Genomic DNA, 25,609 nt, shown 5'->3' with positions numbered 1-25,609 from the left:
GGCTTTGCTGCAGCCGGTATGTAGAGTGCAATTAAATGCAGATGCTCTGTGCATAGGTTAATCATTTGGTGCTAAAGACCACATGTATAAAACTGATCAGACCGCATCAGGGAATGTATAATGAAGATCAGGGGGTAGTTCACATTAATGTGGTCCCATTCCTTCACTTCTCTGTGTTTGTAAGCAAAATACATTTTACGGACTACAGTTGTTAGTTATTTGTTATGTAAATAAATTGGATGATCACTGATAATTCATCATCATTGTCCCAAATTCAAGTAATACCTGCTGCTGGAACTTATGTTATTGAGGCAAAAGTGATATTAAGAGAATGTGTTTCTAAAATGTATAAAGCTAAAGTAAAGCCCATTTGAAAAAACTACCAGGGGAAATTATGATGACTCAACCAGACCAACACCTAGTAAATGGTAACGGGCCTTCCGCTTCATTATGTATCTGGTACACACACATACATTTTCAGTGTTTTTGCTTCTCATGTCAAGATGGCTTGGATGCTGATTTTCCCCTGATTTGTGAGATTACTTTAACCAGCAGACCATTGTGGCCAATAATGTACACACCAATTTAAGCGTTCTGTTGTATTATAACACTCATAATTTAGCCTTATTGACTGTGAAAACAATTTAAATATCTTCCGTTTCAGTTTGTGTATGCGTGCACACAAACACACACACGGTTCTCTAAGGTGGAGTACTTAAATGTAGCTTTGCTGATCTTTTTTCAGTACTTGGGGAAAAAGGGGTTTAAATAATTGTTCTCCCAATGACTTGTATACAGGATTGGCATTGATAGGATCATTTATAGAGCTCTCCTGGTGTGCTCACTGTCTCTCTTCTTGCATTTGAAATTGCTTCTGTATTCCAGCCAGCTTCCTGTTCTTCTGAGAGGTTGCAGGGGGGCAGCAAGCACGCAGTAACGGATTAGGAAAGGTTTTAAACATTGCGTTCTCCAGTAGTCTTGACTTACCTTTACAAGACTTAAATATGAGAAAATCAAGCCATTCAGTTCTTGAAACCACAGGCTTTCTCTCGGTCTGTCTCAACCTCCCTTTTCCTTGAAGCCGGAACTGCCATTGCAGTGAGATCATTGGCATCAGGGATGGGTCTGTAAGGATCCTGACCAATTAACCACCATACAATAGAAACCACTTCCATAATGGGAAAATAAATTGAAATAAATTAGACATCTTGCATAGTTTTGCATTTTAGCTTTTGTCAAACCACTAGGCTATATCTTGCTTTGTGTTAATGTGTATATTTCAGTTGCAGGCAGCGTATGCTTGCACTCTTTGCATGGATTCAAGTTCTGTTTTTCAGTTTAAACTTAAACTGGCACAAAAGAGACCCCTCAGCAGTCCAGTACATCAAATATCATATCACATTTTTTTTTCCCCATATGGAAGCATCTTTTTTAATGTGACTCAAAACATATAGTCTGGAGACTGTTAACTGTTTAGTATTGTTTTTATCAGTGGCATAACTTTTTAATAGAGATGAGATCAATGGATGGATTGATTAGGCCACCAACTTTAACTATAATCTGTCTGGATTCTCATTTTGGTAAAGATGTATAGCAGCCTGCAAATGTTTTTTATTTGGTGAATGACTTCATATTAGAAAAGATGTTTTTTTTTTTGTTGTGATTATTATTTTAACCTTTTTGGTAACTGAATATCTGCTATATACTCTCCACCCCCAATACGCTTCTGCCACGCAGTTGTTTCTGAATTTATAAGCTGTGCTCCAATAAACCAAGTTTCAATAATGGGGAATACCAGTTATTTTGAAAGACAGAATGGAATTTGAAACACTTTCAAACTTAGTTTAAAAAATTGCAGGAGTTGCATCATCAGGGAAAAAAACTCTCACTCTAGGTAACTCTAAATGCACACCTTAAATTGTATGCTATAATATCACGATAGTTCAATATTTATTGTCATGGACAGCTAAGTTGGCAATACATGCCCCTTTCTATGGTATATGGTATTTGTGTGTGTGTGTGTGTGTATATATATATATATGTGTGTGTGTGTATATATATATATATATATATATATATATATATATATGTATAGGTTATATAAATATAGCCTTTTTGAAATTAATGTCTTGGGCCCATCGGCATATTGGTGTTATTAATTAACAAACTTGAAGTAGTGCAGTAAATACAGTATAATTTAATACATTTTAAAGTTAAGACCGCAAGTATATTTAAAGAAAAATAAAAAAAAACTGGTAAAAATGTGATAGATTTCTGAAATGTTAAGTCCTAATTCAAAATAGTCTTTTTTGTTTTATAATTCTTGCTTTACAGTGAATGTTGTATTTCTAACATAATGAACAATTAGCCTACATTTATTTAGTAATTTATTCTGTGATTTGTTCTGAGTTATGTCACCAAAGACATGTTTTAGAATGATATCTGTTAGGCCTATCAATTTGTAAACGCTTTATAAGTCTAATTTTGAAGTGTTTTATTTAATTTTCAACTTTCTAATACAGTTGAAATTTAGGCCAATAGGCCTGCATACTTTTTTTACGATAAACATCAGAAACACTAATGCTCTTTTAGGCAAAAGCAACAGTATAACCTACACAGTAAAATAATTGAATACATTAGAAACTTACCCAGGTGAACTTTTAATTTAGTAATTAAATCAAAGTCCCTCATTTATAAGACATGGATGATTATAGGTTATCCCTGCCTGAAATAACATAGCCTACTGATTTACAAATTATTCAGCATACAGCATGCATGAAGCAAACAATGTAAATGTTGGTCTAAGTTTACTCGGGATTTATCAAATGCATAATTCTGTAGTGTCTCCGCTTCATCAGGGTGGAGACTTGATCTGTGTCTGGACAGTGTTGCAATGTCAGAGTTACTGAGTTGAATCAGGAAAGAATACGTCACACATCAATGGCTATAATATTCAATATGGCAGTGGTGAGGTTTTCTAGCATATTTGATGTTTTGTATTTGTTTTGAAACAAATATAAGAAAGAACAGCTTGTTCTGAAACATGTTTTCACTCTCATCTATTTTCTCTTATCTTGTTGATGGTTTTACTTAAATTTGAATTGTTCAAAGTGATCTCATCTTGGATTTCTCCCGCATCTCTTACCTGTTTAGTCACAATTCCAACAAATCTATATCTTGTTGTAATAACATGTACATTCATTACATTGTTTAGTGTTTTTTAAATCGGCTTATACATTTCTTGCGATCACATTCGTATCAATTATTTCAAACATGCACTGATCAGAACACATTTGAAAGAACCTTTAAATAGTTATCTACATGCAATTAAAACATGACACAAATTTAGTTTAATTTTGTAATTTTACATTACTGTACTTCATACACCACACCAGCATCCCTTTTATGACAAAAATGCGACATCGAGTTAAATTACAAGTAAGAACATTGTGAAGGCATTCCTGGAAAGTATAATTTCAAGTTATGTGTACAGAGCTCAGCCTATTACTCAGATCCACTTACGGTGTAGATCTCTATATAATCTCTCAATATAAGATCAACGTGAACATAACTTTCCCAGGAAAAATCAATTGAGGTTATTTTCTTGGCCCATATGTCATATGTTGATAAATCCTATAAGACTTAAGCTATTTCCCCTTTCCATCTACATCAGTCACAAAAGGTAAAGTGATATTTTGTTTTCCAATAGTGTGTGATCCAAGGTTGTTTGTTAATTCTAGAAGCTAGCTTGAATTCAATACACTTTTATTGCGTTTTTGCAGTACCAGTGGCGGTTGTGTTTAAATATATGTTTGGGTATGCGTCTTGAATTTTTTGCCTGAATAGAACTCTGGGAAACCTTGTACTATAGTTGAACACAGAACTAGTTGGTAAAATGTGGTTATAATGTGTTTATGTACCTCAGTTAGTCAAAAATGTAAATGTACATTTCTCAAGTTGGTTACAGCTGAATGCAGCACAGATACCAGTGTTTTAGCCTACATATTAATACAATATACTGTTGCAAGAATTATTTTTTTGCTGCGTGGAGTGAGAAAAATAAACACTGTACAACACAAGTTAATCAGTTTTGTTCCATTTCTCAATCAAAATGGGAAGTTTCTCAGTTTCTAAAATGTCTAGAGGAAATGCTGAACACCACTTTGCTTTGATAATATCCCATGATGTTACTACACTGAACCCCTTACACTGTTATAAAGGGAATAACAGCTAGTCTTGACTTGAATGTGGTTACAAACTTGTTATGCAAGCAACACTGTTCTAAAAAGAAACTAATATTGGGTCCTTGGGTGGAGCATCTGTTAAAAGCGATCCACTAATAGATTAGAAATGTATCTTATAAGGTTGGACAAGCTGGTTCTGCTGCAATCCCATCACATTTTCACCTCCACCCCCAAAAGTAGCATTAGTAGTTTACTATTACATTATATCCTGTGATATACAGATATGATTTTATGCACAATAAAACTATTGTGAGACCTGATTTTATCATGTTACCTTTTTATTTCGCCCTGTATACAAAAATGATTAAATCACTCTTTAAAAATAAACCCAAATAGTATGGCTTTGCAGGTTTGAAGGTCTTTGAAGGCTATCTAGGTATTCAAACTAAGTTCTGAACCTTCAGATGTTTGTCAAGGCATTCATGCAGTCTCAGATTGTTTTTTGTTTTTTTTTTCTTGTAAACATGACTTTCTTTAGAGTGAATTTAAGAGCCTGCAGGGCTCCAGAGTGTGACCAATTATCTGTCCAGCGCGGCTAAAAGAATTCCTTGGTCGCACCAGTGTGAGCTGCAGAATATATCATCGAGATTCACATTTCCATGTACTTCTCCCCTAATACAAAAACATTTTCAAATGGTAACCTGGTGCGCATTATATTGTGATCCTTTTATTTTGCCCTGTGTTTTTTACTTGCTCCTACTGTGTGCGCAAGTGAACGACCAACTCCCTCCCCTTGCAACCATGACAACATTCTCTGCGCCAAAATGTCAATAAAACTCTATCTAAAAAAAAAAAAAAGTCATTTATTTGCTGCTGTGATGTATATCTGGTCTTTATAATTATTTGAAAGATCATGTTTTTATCCAAAGTTTAGTATCGTGTGCATGCCCACTTTCTTGCCCAACTAGGCGGTTGCTGTTTTTAATCCGCGTTATGTTTTGAACAATGCAGACACATTTTTATTTATGATTTGCATCTTGTAGAGTTTGCAAATGTGAGTGAAAAGCTTGCACTGTAGAGCCCTGGTATGTATGTATCAGGGTCGTTACTGTTAAAAACAAATATTAGTCCATATTTGTTTTTTGAGAAAGTAATATTAGTATTACATATTAGTTCATTTAAAATGTAGCTCATTACCCGCTACATTCCTTCAGTTTACCCTGCAAAATAATGTTACTTATCTGCACAGTCTAGTAATGTTTTTTAAATGTATACCAAACAAATAAACTGTAATTTAAGTCCATGGGTTACCTTAGTCAGTAGTGTAGACAACTGCATAGACAATCGTTTGATTAATCGGCAACTTAATTACAAAGGCTCAGCAATAATAGAAACAAAGTAATCTGAAAGTTGTCTGCTCTAAACTGTGTGGAAACCGTACAAATTAAGTGGAAGCACAGTAGGGATCACTGCACACTTGACAATATCTCCTGCACAGAATTCACCACTACGGAGGCTATTAAGCAACAAAATAAATCAACACTGTAAAATAAAACTAGATATTGCAATTTTCTGGCTTCATTATAACAGTTCACAAAACTAACAGCACTTAATCTACTTTAATTGAGATAACATTTTGCCCATATCAGGAAACAAAAAACAAAATAAGAAAGCAGAAATCTTGGTGACTGTCTGTATTAAACTACATAAACCTTGAAAGAGAGTTTTTGAATCCCGCCTTGGCCTCATGAAAAACAACTGAAGTGTCTCCAGCAGGTGATTGGCTGCGTAAAAAAAACAGCATTTCCGGAAAAGTTATTGGTGGCGAAAAAAAGATTGACAGTTACTCCAATGCTAGTGTTTTTAATCAAGGCCTGTGTGGACAGTGCTTGCCCATAGAATGAGTTGGTTCAATAATAACACCTACATTACATTTAAGCCCATTTGTTTCTGATGTTGTGCTGCTGTAGACTTGCACAAAAAGGTGTCACAGTGAATTTAACTAAATATGGTGCTTGAGATCAGTGGTCACGGTTTCTTTGCTTTACGATGCTCAGATGAAATCTGAGTCAGATGTTTCTCTTGTAAAATCTTTGTATTTATCTTTAATGGCCTATATTTTACTATGATGTTTGATTTAACATTTAGTTCAATTTTGTTTTATGCACTTTGATGTCATATCAAATCTATGCAAAATCTCATTTTAAACAGAACAGTATGGTTATTATACCCTTGTTTGTCAATCTGTAGCCCCAGAGTTTTTTTTTTTTCAGGGCATGTAAATGCAATTAAAAATAAACCATTACAAATATTGTAATTTTTGTATCATCTATAAGGTCTTGCATAGTGATATCTTGAATGCATATTGCCCACTCCCCCAGTTTGTTTTGAGCACTTTTTTTTTTATTCTCTCACCCCCCCAGAAACCACCACATTTTCTATTCAAGCCTCTATAATTCAAACACATTTCAGGTATTACGGAGGATTGTCAGTTATTGAGTATTTGAGACTGCCTGTTTTTGTTTAGCAAAGATTGACATTTTACTGGTTTAATGAGTCTAAGTATAATGAGTGAGTCACATCTGCTTTAGTAAATGTTGAGTGTATGATCACTGTATGTGGAATGAAGCTAACCATTAAGCACAAGGCCACTGCCAATTAAATTCCCTACAACCTTCAAATCACCTTACATGATACGAAGCATCCATCCTTGTGATTATTTGTTTAATGAAGGTGATGAATATCTGTGACCTGAATGTCATATTTGTATGCATCTCTAGTTGATCGCAAATCTCCAGCAGATTCTCTGGCTCCACATCCAGTTCATTCATCGCTAACCACAGCCCTGTTGTTCTTCTCTCCTTTGTATTACAGATGAAGAGAAAGTTGGACCATGGCCCTGAGGTCCGATCTTTCCCTTCAGGAAAAAAACCCTGCAAAGGTTCAGAGTATCCAAGGTAAAGATCATCTCTGGCACACTCTCAAAACACCAAAGCTACTAGGACTGGTATCAGATCGAGCATACATACATTTTGTAGTGGGTTAAGTTATATAAAAACAAAACAAAAAAAAGCATCCCTTGTCATTTGTTTCAAACAAAATTACACTAATGGCATCCAGTGCCACAGTTGCTCTAATGTTTGTGCAGCAGCCAAAATTGTAATGGAATCAAACTCAAAAAAGACTTAAATCTAGACTTGTCATTAATGCTACAAATAACAGGCAGTTTAAAAGGGCATTAACAAACATGAAAATAATCTGTCCAGAAGTTAAGCTGTTAAAGGTTTATAGGATGGATATCAGCAAGTCACTGTGTGATCAGAGTGCTTTTTAACACAGGATACATTTTGATCTTTTATAATACAGTATTTCCTATTGAAGATGTCACACTGGCTGCATTGTGTAAAACTGACGGTGTCCAATAGACTGCACTATTTTATTTAATCTTTTTCTAACCAATCACATTCCAGCTTGTAGCTATGTTGCCATGACAACACCCTACCTGGCGATACTGATGAATGTACTTGCAGAGGTGTCAATATATACTGAACATTATTACAGACATAAGGTCACTTTAAAACAAGAAAATATACAGAGTGAAATCAGTCCCAGCATGAATTAATCTATTGGTAAACATTTGTTTGAAAACACGATTATCCTAATTTCACTTGTTCTCTCAATGTGTATCATGTTCATGCAGAGCATTTTCAGACTGTCCCTCAACATCAGTGGATTCCTGGAGTAGCTTCAGTATGGTGCTGAAGGTGATAACAATAAGGGAACGATGTGTAGTAGTACCGCTCACTCTTCTATACAATGCAGCCCCTTAAAGTCCCTTAAATACCTAAAGTCGATAATTGAACAAATAAAAATAAAAATACAGTGCAAATAATATTAGAAGAAACTGCATGTTTTTATCATCACCACCATTATCAACCTCAATTGATTTAGTGATGTTAATAATAATCATACTCATTTGGTAATGAAGAGGAAGGGAAATGTCAGTATTTGCATTTCATTTGTCTGCTTTGCATAATTTGTGATGTCAGTTTAATCAATACATTGTTTTATGGATAATCCATACAAATTAATTGAAAATATATTCTATTTTTAAATATATTTTGTACATGTTTTTATGTTTTATCAATGTTTACAACATATGATTACGTGCACACATGCAGCTTAAATAAACCATATGCCATGGAAGAATGCTCTATTGCAGCTCTTTAAATGAAATGCAGCTCAAAACAAATCATAGACAATCACAGTTGGCAGTAAATATAACTGCAATGCATTGATTGCAAAAATACACTCCTTCGTATTTAACAGGACATTACGGGAGAGCTTATTATAACTTGCATTTTATAAAATATGCAAATAAAGATCTGATTTTAATCCATCACAATCTTGCTACATAGTCCAACATTAGTATTTACATGACTTGCTAAAAGTAACGAATTTATTATCTTGTTGTTTTTATTGGTATTATTATTATTGTTTTACTTTAACTGATAAATATTCACATTTATACTCATTTTCTTTAACTATTTAACTATTGGATTACAATGGTTTTTGCAAATACATATCAACATATCTTTTTCAGTGGCAAAAAAGGAAAAGAGGGTAGTCCCTCTGACATTTTTCTCAGATATATTCATGGTGTAGTTCAATGTGAAATCTGAATTGTTCAGCTTGAAACTGCGGACAGCAAAGATTGCATACATTGAATTATATACAATCTGTATTGGCCATAAGAATGTGAGGGATACTGTAAAGGCCTTCTGTTTCATGTCTAAATAAGGCTTGCTATAACTCATGAGTAGTCACTTTCAAAATTACTATTTAAATAAACAATTGCACTTGCCAACTATGGTTTATGTCTTAGTGTGTGTTTGTAGCGAAGAAATTTAGTGTTATGATCTGCACTGACAAAATATGTAGTATATAAATTGTACTAATTTATTTAAATTGTTATTAATCAGCACAGGCTGGAGGGCTTAGAGCAGGCAGCCACCAGTGATGTGGTCACTGCACTAAAACAGCTTTTTAAAGGGGTTACATGGTTATCACCTTCCAGTCTCTCCAGCTTTATTATTATTTTTAAATCATACTGTTGTAATATCCTATTCATCAAGATTATATTCAATTCAATTCAATTCAGCACAGAATGAAAGGAGGGGTAAGACTTTAAATTTCATGGTATTTCAATTCATCTGTTATTATGAAACAGGCCTCACTCTTCTTAGCCTTCATGAAAATGCTTGGGTTTGTGGTGCTGTAAGCATTTGACATCTCCATTATAAGCATTTACTCTTGATAAACTTCCAAATAGTTTCATCTCCTGTGGTGTGGACTTAACTTGAACTTTCATTTTGAAGATTATGCAGACAGACCAGGATAGGGGTTTTGAGTTTGTTAGCTTCACTTAGCAGAAGGAATGGGACAGTCCACTCCTTCAATATTGGAAAAAAAAAAAAAATCTCTAGTAATTAACTAGATCATTTTCAGTTGAAAGTAAAGCTTAATATTAAAGAAACAAACTTCTGTTCTGTGTTCTTCCTCCTCACCATATTTGTAGTCAATATAATGAATATAAGAAAAAACGAAGTATTCAATGTTTGAAAACCTCAAATTTCTCATTTTTTACAGTGGGCCCAAAAGCAATATATGATATGGCTCCCCCAGTATTTCCAAAGCTATATTACATTCTTCTTGTTATTAGTGTGCAGTCATTTCTTTGGAAACCCATATTGCAAAAGCACCTCCCACTAAGCCACACAGGATTTTTTATTATTTTTTTAATAAAAGAGAATTCTTATTAGATTATATCCTGCATATTGTTTCTTCCTTGGGACCTCCAATCATATTTTTTACAGCAGTCTGCATATCCAGGTCTCTCGGTTTGGTAATTCATAAAGGGCTGGTTTTACAGACTTGGATTAGCGCCGTTTATTTGAAATCAATTGTTTCACTTGATTCTATTTGGATAAGGTGCATTAACGCAGAAAGATGTATGTTTGGAATAACAAGGAGAGAATAAGAAATTAATGGATCAGAGAACAAATGAAAATGTTAGTGGTAATGGGCTGAACGCATAGAAGAACAGATCAGTGATGGACAAAGAAAGCTATTTAATGGATCCCGAAAAATGAAAGAGGAAGAACTAGAAAAACTACATAAAAGATGGAAAGTTTAAATAAACTTTGAATGTGTGACATGTAAAATGGAAGTTATAAATCAAACAGTGGAATATATTCATTGTGGTACCAAAATGGCTGTCCTGGATAGTACTACAAACCAGAGGCTTTGGGGGAATAATCATTGCTGGGGTTCACAGGGCTGATTCACATGCCTCCCATGCTTGGCCTGTCCTGTATAAAGGCAGGAGGCTAGCACACCTTGTTGTTGGAGTAGGAGCTGGGCAAGAGAGAAGAGAAAACTAAATAAATCGAGTGCATTCTGGGACAGATCGTAAGATAATTGGACTTTGTGATCTTGGACTGCTAAAGGATTGTGATTTGGACTGTTTGCTGTGTTTGTTAGTGTCTTTTGTTTGAGAGAGAGACTGAAGGTTTGGTTAGGCTCCAGAGGAGGTTTTCTTTTGGTTTATTTCACCACCTGCACTGTTTATAATCAGTTCAGCTCTTTTGCACCATATTTCCTTGCGTCAGTTTCCTAAGGCCCTGCCTGTTTCTCGAGCGCAGCATCATGGTCGTTCACTCATTTCCAGTTGCACAGTAGCTACTTTTTTATATGCACACTTTATGCTTTTAACATTTTTGCCCAGGGGGGAAACCCTGCAAGTATTTTGTTAAAAAGTCAGCACTACACAAACATTTACAATTACATGAACCTCTAAGTTGTTAAACACTGAAATATATAACAGGTTTATATTTTGGCAAGTTGCTTAAAGATATTAGGCTTCAGTGTTTGTCACTGATATTCACTTCTAGAGATTGTTACCTGATTGTAAAACACTTGCCTCTCAATATCAGTACATTTTTAATCAAGTTTAAGAAAATCTTCAAAATTAAACAAAGCAAGGAAATTCCAGGAATTATTATGATGCTACATTTTGTATATTGAAAGGCAAAATTATTGTATGTGGGAAATCTAAAACCTATGATTTCCAACTTAAAAGATTCTGGAAGTCGAATATAAACACACCTACTGTGATTACTGTATTGCAGTGTCTGACACTATTCTTTGTTTTTTGTTTTCCTGCAGTCCCACAGGGCTTGTTCCATACCCAGCTACCCCCACCACATTTGGTGACTTGAGGGCAGCCAATGGACAAGGACACCAGCGTCGACGGATCACATCAATCCAACCCCCAACCGGACTGCAAGAATGGCTCAGGACATTTCAGGTGAGCAGCTTTTCTCTCAGGAGCAACTTGGATGCATAAGCCATTCGGAAAATTCAATCACAAGGTTTAAACTGAGAGGTGGATTTGTTCTTGAGGATGAGAAGAAACTCTTTAAAATGTCATACAAGAGCTTTGACTTCTTTCAGGTTTACTTCCATACTAACCCAGGAGACCGTCAAGCTGGTATTGTTTCGGCAGAGCATAGGAGCCCACAGCGCTTCCTCTTATTGCCATGACACAAGATATGTTTTTTCTGTCTGTGCTTCACATATCATAATCCACATCCTTCAAGTGGCTTTTTACCCCAAAGGGCTTTTGCCATTCCGCTAGAATGCAGGCGGGGGTTAGGAGTAACGTCAGTGCTGTGTCACCAGGTGGAAAGGCACATATTCAGGCTCCCTTGTTGTACAACTGCTGTTGTCACTTCTGAGCTTGACAAAATTCAACTGTGCATTTTTCCCCGGTGGTGTTGGTGTATCTCTCAAGTCTAACATGTACTGTAGCACCGAGGTGTGGGAGGTGTTCTTACTTCCCCACTTCCCCTTGACTAAATCAAGAGTCTCAAATGATATTCTCAAATTCACGTTATGACTCGGTCGTCCCAGTCTAGATCATTTTCTATAGGTTCCCATAAAGCACTAGTTTCTAAAGACTGGGAACATGTTAGTTATTGATCTATGAAGTAAGTCCCTTGTTTAATTGTGATCTCTGTCCCTTGACAGCAGAAGGCTATTCAGGTATTTGTTCCAAATTATCTCCAAATGACCGAATTTCACAAAACACTAATTTAATTGTTCAGAATTGAATGTCTTTAATTGATGATTTAAAGATCTATAAAACCTGCTGCACTGGGGCTCTCAAGATCAAGGGTTGGAATTCCCTGTTATAACTAATCAATGTTAAAGTCCAAAATTCCAAAAATGAATAAAATGGCATTTGAAGAAATCGCAATCAGGAAGTGTTTTCGTGTCGTCTCAATTTGAATATCTACTAACCATCACCATAAACAAAAAGCTTAGAATTTATTATCATTTGTAGTATTTAGATATGTTTAAATGGTATGTGGTGAACTGTTGCAGGAACTTCACTGTGAGTGGACATAGTAAACATAATTTCCCAAAAGATCCCATAGTAAGGTGACTTTGGGTTAAATTTGTTCAAAGTATTTTCTCCGGTGGACAGATTGTTCTGTGATTTGTGCAGCTTTTTAAATGCCATCGAAGTCGCAATGGGGTTTACCAAGAAATGCAGATTAAAAACCATGTCTGTACCCACTATATAGCCTGTACAAAGCAAATGGAAAAAAATTCAAGTGTCTCTTCAGATTGTGTGCTGCTGTGCCAAGAAGCCGCTGCGTACGAGCAGTTCAATAACTGGATATTGCTACAGTATGTTTTGTTTAGTTTTTGACTGTTTGTATTTATAACTAAATGTGAAATTTGCTCAATTAATCTATAACACTTTTTAAATGTATGAATTAATTCTCTAGTCACCTTTGATACATTGTAATAATACTTCCCATATCTTATCCTTCTGTGAAGCATATTAAATCTTACCAAAACATTTTCATTTACAATTTGCGAGTGATTTGCTATCCTCACTGTCAAACAGTCGCTTTCGCTGTCAGTAGCCATGTTGTCATCTTCAACTTCGTGCATTTTCATAGTGTTCACTGTATTTTGGGGGAAATGCTGAGTATTTTGGGACTCACCAAGTGCTAACAGCTATAAAAATTGTTATTGCTCGTTATGAAAGTATGCAAAGTTAGAGCCCAAAACATGTTTCCTATTGTAGGATATGGACTTTAAATTGTGACCTTTTCATATTTGTTGTAGCACGAAATGGAATTAAATGTCGGCCCAGGTCATTCTAAACTGAAGAGGAATATCTGCTTAGTATTTTTTTTAACGGATTGTATGTAATTAGGTAATCTTCTGAATCCTCAGTTTTCCAGAAAGACAACTTACTCAGGGATGTTTGTAAGTAGTATGTCCTGACTGCTAGTGTAAAGGCCTAATTAAACCTCCATAAACTGTACCTTCTGTTTTTTCCTCATTGTATCTTATGTTGTCTGGGAAATTGCAGCTACAAAGGATGAGACCAGTTGCAGGTTCCATCTAGTTTAACCAGTTCTGTTCACTTGGGGAGTTGTGCACTAACTCAGAACTTTTAATGTTTGTTTATTCTTCAACTGCTTGCTTACTTTCCTAATTTATCTGTAAGCACTTTTTTTTCTTTCTTATATGTTAATCAGAAGGACAGGGATTTTTATTTTCTTCATGTAGTAAAGGGCCCTTCTTTATCAGGAATCATATCTTTCCATATAAATGCATGACCAACTCGGGCAATGATCAAGGCAATTGAGAATGCTGACTCGTTTCCATCTGTCCCAGTTGCATTAGAACACAATGAGAGAGGACAAGTTTTTAATTTTCTCCTCAAACTGAAAGCAGTAAATGGAAACTGAAGGTAAAAATCTATGCTTAATTGATATTATTGCCATATTACCATCTGGCAGGTTCTTAATGAAACTGAGAAAACAAAAGGCATTTTGAATATTTGTATAAATATCCTATATTATCTTTTTGCTATTATCCACATTTCATGTTTTATTTCAATTGAAAGTAACATTACACTAATTTTCTCGGATTCCTCCTGATCAAAGTTTTACAATAAAGTCGTGCACATCCACGCTAATGCATTAGTTCCTTTGTGCAAGCTGACAAACATGGCCAATTAGTTATTTATATATTTATTTAAAACAGCGTTAATTAAGCACCTCTATTAATTTAGCAACTGATTAACGCTCACAGTAAATGTGTTAATTTATTTGAATTCAGGGGCAAATCTTAAAAATGATGTTAAGAGCCTAGGTGACAACACCAGTGCTCTCTTTCACAACATATTTTAGGTCTCCTAATAATAGCAAATGAGTTGGCAAATTGATTTTTTAATACTTTTTTCAAAGTTTTTGTAGACTGAACAGCCTTGCAAAAATATAAGGTAGACAAATACAGGAGCATAGAAGACCTTGAAAATCCATAAGGAACACCTTTGTGATTTATTTGAACAGCTTTTGTTCTTCTTAGACATATTGGCTTTTCAAATAAATGTGTGTTGCATTTTACACACAAAGAAATGATTTTTGCTCTCAACAATTAAATTCAAGTCCATCTCTTTTAAAAGATAATATATTGAAGCCATTTACTCCTTGATGTTAAAAAGGAGCAGTATTTATTTAAATGTAAGTGTTGGCAGCTATTAACAGGTTATGCCAATGATTTACAGACATGTTTTTGTTTGTTTTCACAAACCTATTGAACACAAACACCGCATCTAAGGTCTGGTATGTTCTGTTGCCTTCAGTTGTTTGTTCCCTGTATCTTGCAGAGCTGGAGTGGACCAGAAAAGCTCCTAGCATTAGACGAGCTCATAGACAGCTGCGAACCGACGCAAGTCAAACACATGATGCAAGTGATCGAGCCGCAGTTCCAACGAGATTTCATCTCCCTTTTGCCCAAAGAGGTGAGAATTGCATTGTCACAACTCCTGGCAATTTGTTTTGATCATCTCCTTTTATCTGTTTTGGAAAAAAAAATATTGAGTAAGGATTATTACAAAAGTAATAGATTTCTAGAAATCATACTCAATTCTATTTGTTTTTCCACTTACCAAAAATAAAGCTGCTCATAACAAAACATAATGTATCCTCTATGGTACTATAGTAAGGAGTCAAATTAAGAGTACATATGATATTCACTAATGTGCTTAAATTCCCTTAGATTTGTCTTGGCCAAATTACTTGATATAGAAACTTCTGAATAGCAGAGTCTTTAATTAGGTAGTTTAATTAGGGTATTTTCCATACAATACATGGCAGAAACTTGCTGTTTGGATCAGTAATGGATTTCGTTTTTTTTTTCATCCTTACATAGGTCAAGTCTCATCCATGTCAATAGCTTCTCTTCCTCTGGAAACAGCCTGTCATTCTGCTCTTTCTGATAATCACTTTAGAAAAAGTAATAGTAATTTTGACGTTTGCCACTATTTCAGTTCTTTTGTTTTCCAGACATTTCCAGTTTTCGAACATTTTTGTATCAAGGATGAGACTAAAATAAGTTTTTTGTTAAAAGATCACATTTGAATGACTTCTACATGTGTGAAAGCTGACCAAAGTGTGTTCCGGTGTGTTTCTCAGCTGGCCCTCTATGTCCTCTCATTCCTGGAACCCAAGGACCTACTGCAGGCTGCACAGACATGTCGCTACTGGCGAATCTTGGCTGAGGACAACCTGCTGTGGAAGGATAAATGCAGAGAGGAAGGTGAGATCTCAGTGCCAGATGAACAGCCCTGTGTATCATCATTAATAATAATAATGTATTATACCAGGAGTGGTTTTTACAGGGAATGAAAAGGATTTAGTTAGGAATCTATATGTTTCAAAGATTTGCTACTGGCTGAAGAACCTTACTGTGCCAAGTCTATTTTGATTCAATAGCAATAAGGAAGCTGTCTGGAAAATCTTGTATGTTTCCCAGGATGTTTATCAAATGATCGATGTGCTCTTTGAATACTCAGAATGAAATCAAAATCAGTTTGCAGAATGTATAAGCAGGCTAAGAGGATTGAAGTCAACAGATATACATGAAAAAAAAGTATGATCTGTGTTTGTGGATTTGTCGAGTGGGGAGGGGGGTTGCTCATGGATTGTTGAGCACAGGGGGGCTTGTTATTGGTAAAGAGCATTTAGCCGTGGGGGATGGAGCATGTGCGCCTGCGTTTAAGCATTTCTTGTTGTTTTGCCATTCACGTATTTTGGCCAGGTGGCACTGATTTTTGGCCAGACACGCCAAACCCTGACTTGAAAATGAAAACGCATTACAATGTACAAAACAAAAATAACGAGTATCAAAGCAATGTTGAAGAATATTGAAAATTGTTTCAAAATCTTGGATTCCTCATTCTGTTAACAGGTTTCAGCAGGATAGCACCTGAAATTTCTTCCCAGCTCTTCTGCAGCAATTCCCAGAGATGTAGGGCACTTGTGGGTAGCTTTGCCATGACTCTTCTGTCCTGTTTATCTCGTACAAGTTCAAGTACAAGTTTCCATCTTTGCCCGATAGTTTTTACACAACTTTGAGGTGTTTTTCGGGTCATTATCTTGCTGAAGAGTGAAGGACTCCCAACTAGCCGTAATCCTAATGGAATGGTTGACCTCTGAAGTATGTTATGAAAGCCATGCTGGTTGAGTTTGCCATGGACTTGATAAAGATCAACAACTCTGTCCCCTGCAAATCATCCCCAGACCATGACGCTGCACATGTAGAACTTATGTGCTTATGCTCTCTGCATCTTATAAATACTCGGCAGTTGGACCCAAGTATTTCAAATTTTGACTCATCAGTCCACTGACTTTCATTTTCATGCCCAGGAAAGTCTCCCTCTTATTCTGCACTTCCAGTTAGGTCAGCATCACACAATCTCCTCTTAACAGTTGATGTTGAAACATCTGTACTTCTAGTAGTGTTTAGCTGAACTTGCATTTCAGGGGCAGTTAATCGCCAGTTTTGCAGACTTGTGACTGGAATTAACTTGTTCTCGGATTCTGAGGTCAAACTTGGCCTGCAGCCTTGTACGGTCCTCATGAGTGCCAATTTCTTCAAATCGTTTGGTCTTGATCACAGTAGTTCTTGCGATTGGTCTTCGTCTCTTAAAGTAATTACAGACGGTCTTTTTTTCTTTGCTTAACTGAGTGTATTTTGCCATTTTGTGCTCCCTTACATTCAGGAATGACAAACTTGTGCCTATGCTACCTACATTTATAGTAACCATGCACCCTCACCTGTTAACAGTATTTAGTGACAAACGGTTAATGAGGTACCATGCTAGTTAACTCCAAGAACATGTGCACTTTCATACTTAGGCTAGTGTTCTAACACTGTTATGCATTTTTCAGACTTTAGTGATTTGGACTTCAGACTGAAATCCCCTTGCATTGGGTGACCATTTCAGTGCAGTTTACAGGATTTTCATTTTCATTCCTTTCAAAAATGCAATTCACTAAAAAGTACACGTATCATATAATGAAATATTAAGTGTTTATAGACAAATTTGTACAGATAATCATGTAAATCCTGATTTAAAGCAGTTGTACTCAAACTTTTGACTGTTACTATGTGTGTGTATATATGTAAACCTTTCCTTCCATTTTAAATCTACCTATCATTATGGCTTGAAAGAGTATCTGATAAACATCCTTTTTTGGATCTTAGGAATTGAAGAGCCCCTTCACATCAAGAGGAGAAAAGTGATCAAACCAGGCTTCACACACAGTCCCTGGAAAAGCGCTTATATCAGGCAGCACAGAATAGACACAAACTGGAGAAGAGGAGAACTTAAGTCACCAAAGGTATTTATCTTTTTTCCCCAGCTAAAATCCCCTTATTCTTACTTGCAGTCGAATCCCCGGCAGCTTAGATTAATACATCACACAGTTTGGAATTATCAAATCCAGTCTGAGTAAATTATCCACTTAAGTGTCAGGTTGATTGAAAGAGCTAAATGGAAATGCTCACAGAGCTCTGGACCCTGATCAATCACGGAGTGCATTTGCAATTTTCCTCAGATTTTTGGTGCCCTGCTGAATAATTGTAATTCCTGTACTCATTCAGCTCCTTTAAAAGAAGCTGAAATACACGTCCTGCTTGCCTGTTTTTAATTATATAAACCAAACGGAACCAGTAAATTGAAGCAATATCCTAAGCTTGTTATTTGAAAAATGCCTGTCAGCTGTTATACAAGGTCCCCTTCCCCCCCACGTTTTTATGCCAACCACACAGTGTTCTAATATAGTTTCATTTAGTGGATCACCAATTTCATGACCAAGTATTTTGGAAGCAGGCGTCCATTGTAATATATTGCAAGATCTTGGCACACCTATGACAATCTTGCTTAAAAATTAGGATTTTGTTCCCCTCCCCATACTTGACGCTCACTTTCTCTCATGTCAGGTGCTTAAAGGTCACGATGATCATGTGATCACATGCCTTCAGTTCTGTGGCAATCGAATTGTCAGCGGTTCAGATGACAACACGCTTAAAGTCTGGTCAGCTGTCACTGGAAAGGTAGGTTACGAGAACTACACAGTAGTTGTTTTCTCTATAGTTTCAACTATAACATTTTCTCCTTTCATGTTCAGTAGTTAAGTTACCACACAGATTATTTTGTTCTGCTGAATATATGACTAGACCCCGAAAAGGACACAAGGATGTGACTAGTAATTAACTAGCAGAAGCCTAAGACAGGACTGAGCTGTAATAAGAATGCATCTCTCTTGGTTTGTGCTCTTCTTCAGGCTGACTCAAACCTAGGATCATGCTATACTGTGAACATACTACTCCAAGTTAAGGTCTTTGTAATCTTAGTTTGTATCACTTGGTGGATGAAGCCATATGCTGCTCCAATTCCCAGAAAATGTAGAGATCTGTGCAGATGCTCTAGGAAATTAATAGTACAGCACAATTTTGCCTTATATAAAAAAATATTAAACTAAATTTGAAAAAACAATCAAGGCCATCATGTAATTGCTGCATTAAAAAAATATGTAATCAGTATGTTTTAATTTAAACTAGGTGTTAACCCAGTCATTCTACCATTTTTGTTATTAATGTATTGCCAAATACGTTAATAATTGTCCTTACATGTTTCAGTAAGTGTAAAATAAATAGGATATATGTACTTGTATACACTCACCTAAAGGATTATTAGGAACACCTGTTCAATTTCTCATTAATGCAATTATCTAACCATCCAATCACATGGCAGTTGCTTCAATGCATTTAGGGGTGTGGTCCTGGTCAAGACAATCTCCTGAACTCCAAACTGAATGTCTGAATGAGAAAGAAAGGTGATTTAAGCAATTTTGAGCGTGGCATGGTTGTTGGTGCCAGACGGGCCGGTCTGAGTATTTCACAATCTGCTCAGTTACTGGGATTTTCACGCACAACCATTTCTAGGGTTTACAAAGAATGGTGTGAAAAGGGAAAAACATCCAGTATGCGGCAGTCCTGTGGGAGAAAATGCCTTGTTGATGCTAGAGGTCAGAGGAGAATGGGCCGACTGATTCAAGCTGATAGAAGAGCAACTTTGACTGAAATAACCACTCGTTACAACCGAGGTATGCAGCAAAGCATTTGTGAAGCCACAACACGTACAACCTTGAGGCGGATGGGCTACAACAGCAGAAGACCCCACCGGGTACCACTCATCTCCACTACAAATAGGAAAAAGAGGCTACAATTTGCACAAGCTCACCAAAATTGCACAGTTGAAGACTGGAAAAATGTTGCCTGGTCTGATGAGTCTCGATTTCTGTTGAGACATTCAGATGGTAGAGTCAGAATTTGGCGTAAACAGAATGAGAACATGGATCCATCATGCCTTGTTACCACTGTGCAGGCTGGTGGTGGTGGTGTAATGGTGTGGGGGATGTTTTCTTGGCACACTTTAGGCCCCTTAGTGCCAATTGGGCATCGTTTAAATGCCACGGCTTACCTGAGCATTGTTTCTGACCATGTCCATCCCTTTATGACCACCATGTACCCATCCTCTGATGGCTACTTCCAGCAGGATAATGCACCATGTCACAAAGGTCCAATCATTTCAAATTGGTTTCTTGAACATGACAATGAGTTCACTGTACTAAACTGGCCCCTACAGTCACCAGATCTCAACCCAATAGAGCATCTTTGGGATGTGGTGGAACGGGAGCTTCGTGCCCTGGATGTGCATCCCACAAATCTCCATCAACTGCAAGATGCTATCCTATCAATATGGGCCAACATTTCTAAAGAATGCTTTCAGCACCTTGTTGAATCAATGCCACGTAGAATTAAGGCATTTCTGAAGGCGAAAGGGGGTCAAACACAGTATTAGTATGGTGTTCCTAATAATCCTTTAGGTGAGTGTATATTTATATGTCTTAATTAAAGCAATCTAAAATCAAAGGTAAGATTCAGTGCTATACTTATATCAGTACTGTGGGTAGTGGGCTTGTAGGAGGCATAATTATCTCTATTACAGAAATAGTTAAAAGTGCAACATGTATAGAATAAATAACTAGGAGTAACATCAAGGTAGGGGCTATATGAGTTCAAATTAGAAGTGCATTCAAATGAATGCCATATTGTCCAGGCAGGTGCTGTGGTTGAGCAAGGTGCAGCCTGAACAGGTGTGTCTTGAGCAGACAACAGAAGCTGGTCAGTGGTGGTCCTGGCCTTGGTGTGTAGGTCATTCCACCCCTTAGGGGAAAGAGTGGAGAATGTGGATGTAATAATGGCTTTCATCTTTATTGGAATGGCTTGATTGACTGCTTGAGGCTCTGGATTTGGTCTTTAAAATCATTCTAATTAATCTGTGAATTTTGCAGGTACTTATGTGGTGTTTTCAGAAAGGAATGGCTTTACTTTATAACTCTCATAATTCATCATTATTCCTCAACAAGCTCTTGGCTTCTTTTCTGTTTCTCCACAGTTACAAAAAGTTACGTCAAGTAGGTATTTAAGTATTCATGTCTGGTACAGCTGCAGCGACATTAGTCTTGTGTGCCTATTTTATGAAAAACAAAAATTGCATTCCAATTCCTAAGGATCTTTTATTCTCCACAAATTGAAGTATTCCCAGTGTATGTTGTAGCATTGGTCATTGTGACAAATGAAATCACACTGGTGAATGTTAAATAGTTGCTGATTCTGAAGAGATTAGTAAATATTCATCTGTCTTTTCTTGTTTTTGTTTTGAGGCTTGCTGAGACAATTGGTAATTATTGATACTCTGTGCCCAGATACTTTAAATTTTTGTAAAAGGTGTCTGGAAAAATGTTTAAGTTTCTGAATTGATGCTTTTCCTGTTCTGTGGTTGTTTTTCTCACGTTGTCATTTTATACACGTTTCATTAGCGAGTTTATTAATCCATACTCACTGTATAAAACCTAATTTATTATACATATTTCTGAAGTTGAATGACAATTTATCAAAATGCTTGCTTGGTGGTGGCATTTTTCATTTTATGATATCCACATTAAAATTTTCCTGATTTTCTTATCTTTTTGTCCGAGTGCTTATGTTTAGTGTATGCTGCTACTGAATATTGGGTTTAGCAAATTAAAATCCTAACGGAAATAATTAGCTTCCAGCATATGTAGAATATGAAATCTATCACTGAAAGTTTCCTTACCAATTAAAGGGTAACTGGCACAGTTCCAAACTTTAGATATAAAACTCAACAAATAATGGCAAACCCCCCGGAAATACATTTATTTTTATACAGTGCTGAGTTTGGGTGATTGGGTACATTTTTAAGGAACATTTAAAATCACAGTATTATTAATGGGTAAGACATTAATGCTAATTTACCGCTGAATTTAGCCTAATTACTTGAGTTGCTGCTGAGTAGACTCATCCTGTGCTTCTGTAGTTTTTCTGCTATACAGGAGGTTATGACTTGACTCATCCTGAAATAGCACATAATAGGCTTTTGTCATCCACTATCACTTGGTGTCATGTTAGTGTTAAAGTTGCTTATATGATCAAATCAAACTGGAAAGTTTTCCTGGAGCCAAAATTAAATTAAAAAGCTAAAAACTGAAAAATCTCAAAGTTAAACAAATTGTGCAGCAATTAACAAGTACATTTTTTTTTAGACAACTTTTAAGCTGTCTACTGTGAATTGAAGAAAAAGTAATTAAAACATTTCACTTCTCATAGTTGCAAAAACCCTTTTAAATGTCCTTTTTAATTTAACATCTGCAGTGAATATCAAAAGTCTGCACACCCTTATTGAAATGCAGCTTTTGTTGAGGCATTGACAATTTATTTTTTCCAAGAAATTATCCATTTGTTTTTCACTTTTATTGTTGGTTACAAGATCTTATTAAAGGTGAAAAAAGGTCTGACATGATTTGTCTTGATTTCAGACTGCAACCTCAATTCAGGCTGCATTTTCAATAATGCTGTATAGACATTTGATATCCACTGTATGTATCTATGAGGTGCATGCAGAACATTAATAATTAAGATATCACCATTAATAATAATAATGATGATTAAGCTGTATAACATTCACATGACTTTGTTGCTGATGTTAAAACAAATGCATTGCAATTATAGCTAGAGCATATTTATTACTGTACAAAAGTGTGAATATTACGTGAATCTTTCAAATAAATTGTAGACCAATTACCAGTAGTATATTTATAATGTTACGCATCACAAATCAGTTACATCCAATTTTTTTTGCAATGCAGTCAGTAACACAATTAATGCAATCTGAAAGCACAATAATATAATATTACGCTTAATTTTACATTCTAAAAATTAAAGAGAGGGGTCTCCCATTGTATTCAATAATATTTTCATAATGGTTGAAGTGCTAATTCTTTTACCTGTTGCCTCAAACAGGTACACTACAATTTTAAATGTATACTACTCTATAAACTAAATGTGTACTACAACTACAACATGCTGGAAAGACAACCATTACCTCATTTGCATATTTACATCTATATACTTAATTCTTAAGAGTTTGAAACCATACCTATCTGCCTTCCCATTTATGGCAGTAAGTGTGGTACACCGCTTTGCAAGCTTATTCAACCTCAGTGCATGTCTGTAGTTAGGGCAGATGCTTGACAATACCACTTAGGCTATTTATTATAATTTGTTGTAAAACGTACATTTACATTCATTACTGAATTATTTATCAAGAAATTACTGATTTTATTATCAATTTTGTTCTGGGCTGTACTGTTCTACTTATTTTGAATTGGCACACGATTTTGTGGAATGTTAATGTTAAAGAAGATGAGAGGATTTAGATTAGGTTTAATGATTCTGAGATATAAAAAGTCTTCCCAGTGCCTGGAATTAAGATTAAATGGAATCTACACAGAAACAATCCCACATTCTATTTTCTTTCCACATTACATTGATTTAATCCTTATCTGGCATTCACTCCCCCCCCCTTTCAAAGTTAAGGTATTTTGCTTTGAAAAACATTCTTCAGATGATATGAAACCATACCACAAGTTTCACAGTGTTCAGTTGTCTGTGTCTAGGCATGTCCTGGAGTTTCTGTGTTGAGTAATTAGCCTGGGGTTAGACAGGTAAAATACTGACAGCTGCCACACCCACAGCCCTTCTCTACCTGCAGGGGGAAGAGAGAAGAAACCATTCTTGATTTGATTCTTGCCATAATACCACCTTTTGTTCATTGTCATTTGTAGTTCTCTAAAATACAATTTGTATTCATGAGCTTAGGTTTTCTTAACTAGCTTGGGGCATTTAAAATAGTGCTTGACTGCAAAAGTACGTGAAAAAAATTGTGAATTATTTCAAGTTTAGTATTTGTTTAATTGTACCTTTAAAATTAATTCCAAACAGATATTCTACTCCCACTTAAACATAAACTTGGTGGGGGGGGGGCAGTTAAAATGAAGGCTTCGGCAATAGTGGTTGAAAACATTTATTTTTGCAAAAGTGGTTAAAAACAAGTCTGGTCTGTCATTTTCTGTGAAGCCAACTGCTTGTGCTTTTATTTAGTGGTAATGTTCCGTCTTGTGCCTGGACCATGTTCCTTGAGGTATACCGAGGAGACCATATTAAGATATTACTGTATGCAAAGGCAACCCGTTTCTCATAAACTTGTAGGAGCTTAGAGTGTATTTTCATATGGAAAAGAAATAAACAAGCAGAATATACCCTTAAACCTCTTATTGTAAGTAAACCAGCAGTCCCATTGGGTTTTGCAGTGTACTGCAATTAAAGAAACCCAGCAGCTGCTGAATACATGCTACACTTCTTAGAATAATGGCATGTGTTCACCAGTTCTATAAAATGAAAAAACATAAATTAACTGGGAAATGCAATATAATCTTAAAATAAAATAGCTATACATTACATGGTTAAGTAAGACATGGAAAGCCTGTTATGTTCAAGAATGTACTTCTGTCATGCTATGTAATTGTGGTTCATATATATATATATACATATATATGAGAGAGAGAGATGCATTCATAGGGTTATCCAAAGAGTAATTATTATGGCGGGTAGAACAACTGTTTTTTTGTTGTTGTTGTTGCTGTTTACTACCACAGCGTTACACACAGTGCATAGAGACTGAACACACTACCCCCTCATTCCGGTTCTTCCTCCTTCCCCTATTAACCCTTTATTAGGTGCAATTGCATGTTACAAAATCGCCATTAGCCATTGCCGTTTTAACATTTTCACCCTTTCAATTATGTCACATTTTCGTGTTCTCTGATCCATTAATTTGGATGAGACAAAAAAATATATATATAAAATATATAAACTAGGTGTAACTAAAGGAGGAGGCTTAATCTGTTTTGAATGCAGGATAATTAGGGTATACTACAGTGTTTATGAATCATATATACATATTTAGAAACATTTAATTATTAAAAAAAAAAAAAGTTGTTTTCTGGTAAATGTATTTATTTTTAAATTATAGTTCAAACTATTTTAACTTTTATATAATCCAGTAATATATAATACAGGTATAACTGGTTGACCTCTAAACTATTTCTAGTTGTTTCTATGAAAGTTTATAATAGAAACTGATGGGTTTATTATAATTTACCACTGTTCATATGCAGCATGTTTTGAATTTGACAGATTCAAGTTTTTCCAGTTTCTTTACCTAATACTGTTTTTTTTTTTTTTTTTTTTTTCTTCTTTCTAATAGTGTCTAAGAACATTAGTTGGGCATACGGGTGGTGTCTGGTCATCCCAAATGAGGGACAACATTATCATCAGTGGTTCAACAGACCGGACTCTCAAAGTATGGAATGCAGAGACGGGGGAATGTATCCACACACTGTATGGGCATACCTCTACTGTCCGTTGTATGCACCTGCATGAAAAAAGGTACGTCCTTGATTTATGTTGTCTTTGTATGTTTTCTTAGTTTAAAATTATTTAACAAAGAAAAGGGAAAAAGCCAATGATTCTAGATTTACTACTATTACTATTCTAGAATG

The 25,609-nt window shown here is 35.7% G+C and overlaps 1 protein-coding gene across 2 annotated transcripts in view; it reads left to right on the top strand.

Moving 5' to 3' along the window:
* fbxw7 (F-box and WD repeat domain containing 7) overlaps positions 1-25,609 on the top strand; it is a 170,964-nt gene that overhangs the window by 134,486 nt on the left and 10,869 nt on the right. For both annotated transcript variants that reach the window (XM_066718466.1, XM_066718467.1), the window contains exons 4-10: positions 7,059-7,141; positions 11,412-11,553; positions 14,944-15,078; positions 15,752-15,875; positions 17,826-17,962; positions 18,564-18,677; positions 25,315-25,496. In XM_066718466.1, the coding sequence (XP_066574563.1) occupies positions 7,059-7,141; positions 11,412-11,553; positions 14,944-15,078; positions 15,752-15,875; positions 17,826-17,962; positions 18,564-18,677; positions 25,315-25,496 (917 nt within the window). The remainder of the gene's footprint in view (positions 1-7,058; positions 7,142-11,411; positions 11,554-14,943; positions 15,079-15,751; positions 15,876-17,825; positions 17,963-18,563; positions 18,678-25,314; positions 25,497-25,609) is intronic.

The sequence above is a fragment of the Amia ocellicauda genome, chromosome 12 (assembly GCF_036373705.1).
Source record: "Amia ocellicauda isolate fAmiCal2 chromosome 12, fAmiCal2.hap1, whole genome shotgun sequence".
NCBI lineage: Eukaryota > Metazoa > Chordata > Actinopteri > Amiiformes > Amiidae > Amia > Amia ocellicauda.
Note: the sequence above shows the minus strand (reverse complement) of the source record. Positions and strands in the feature narration are given on the sequence as shown.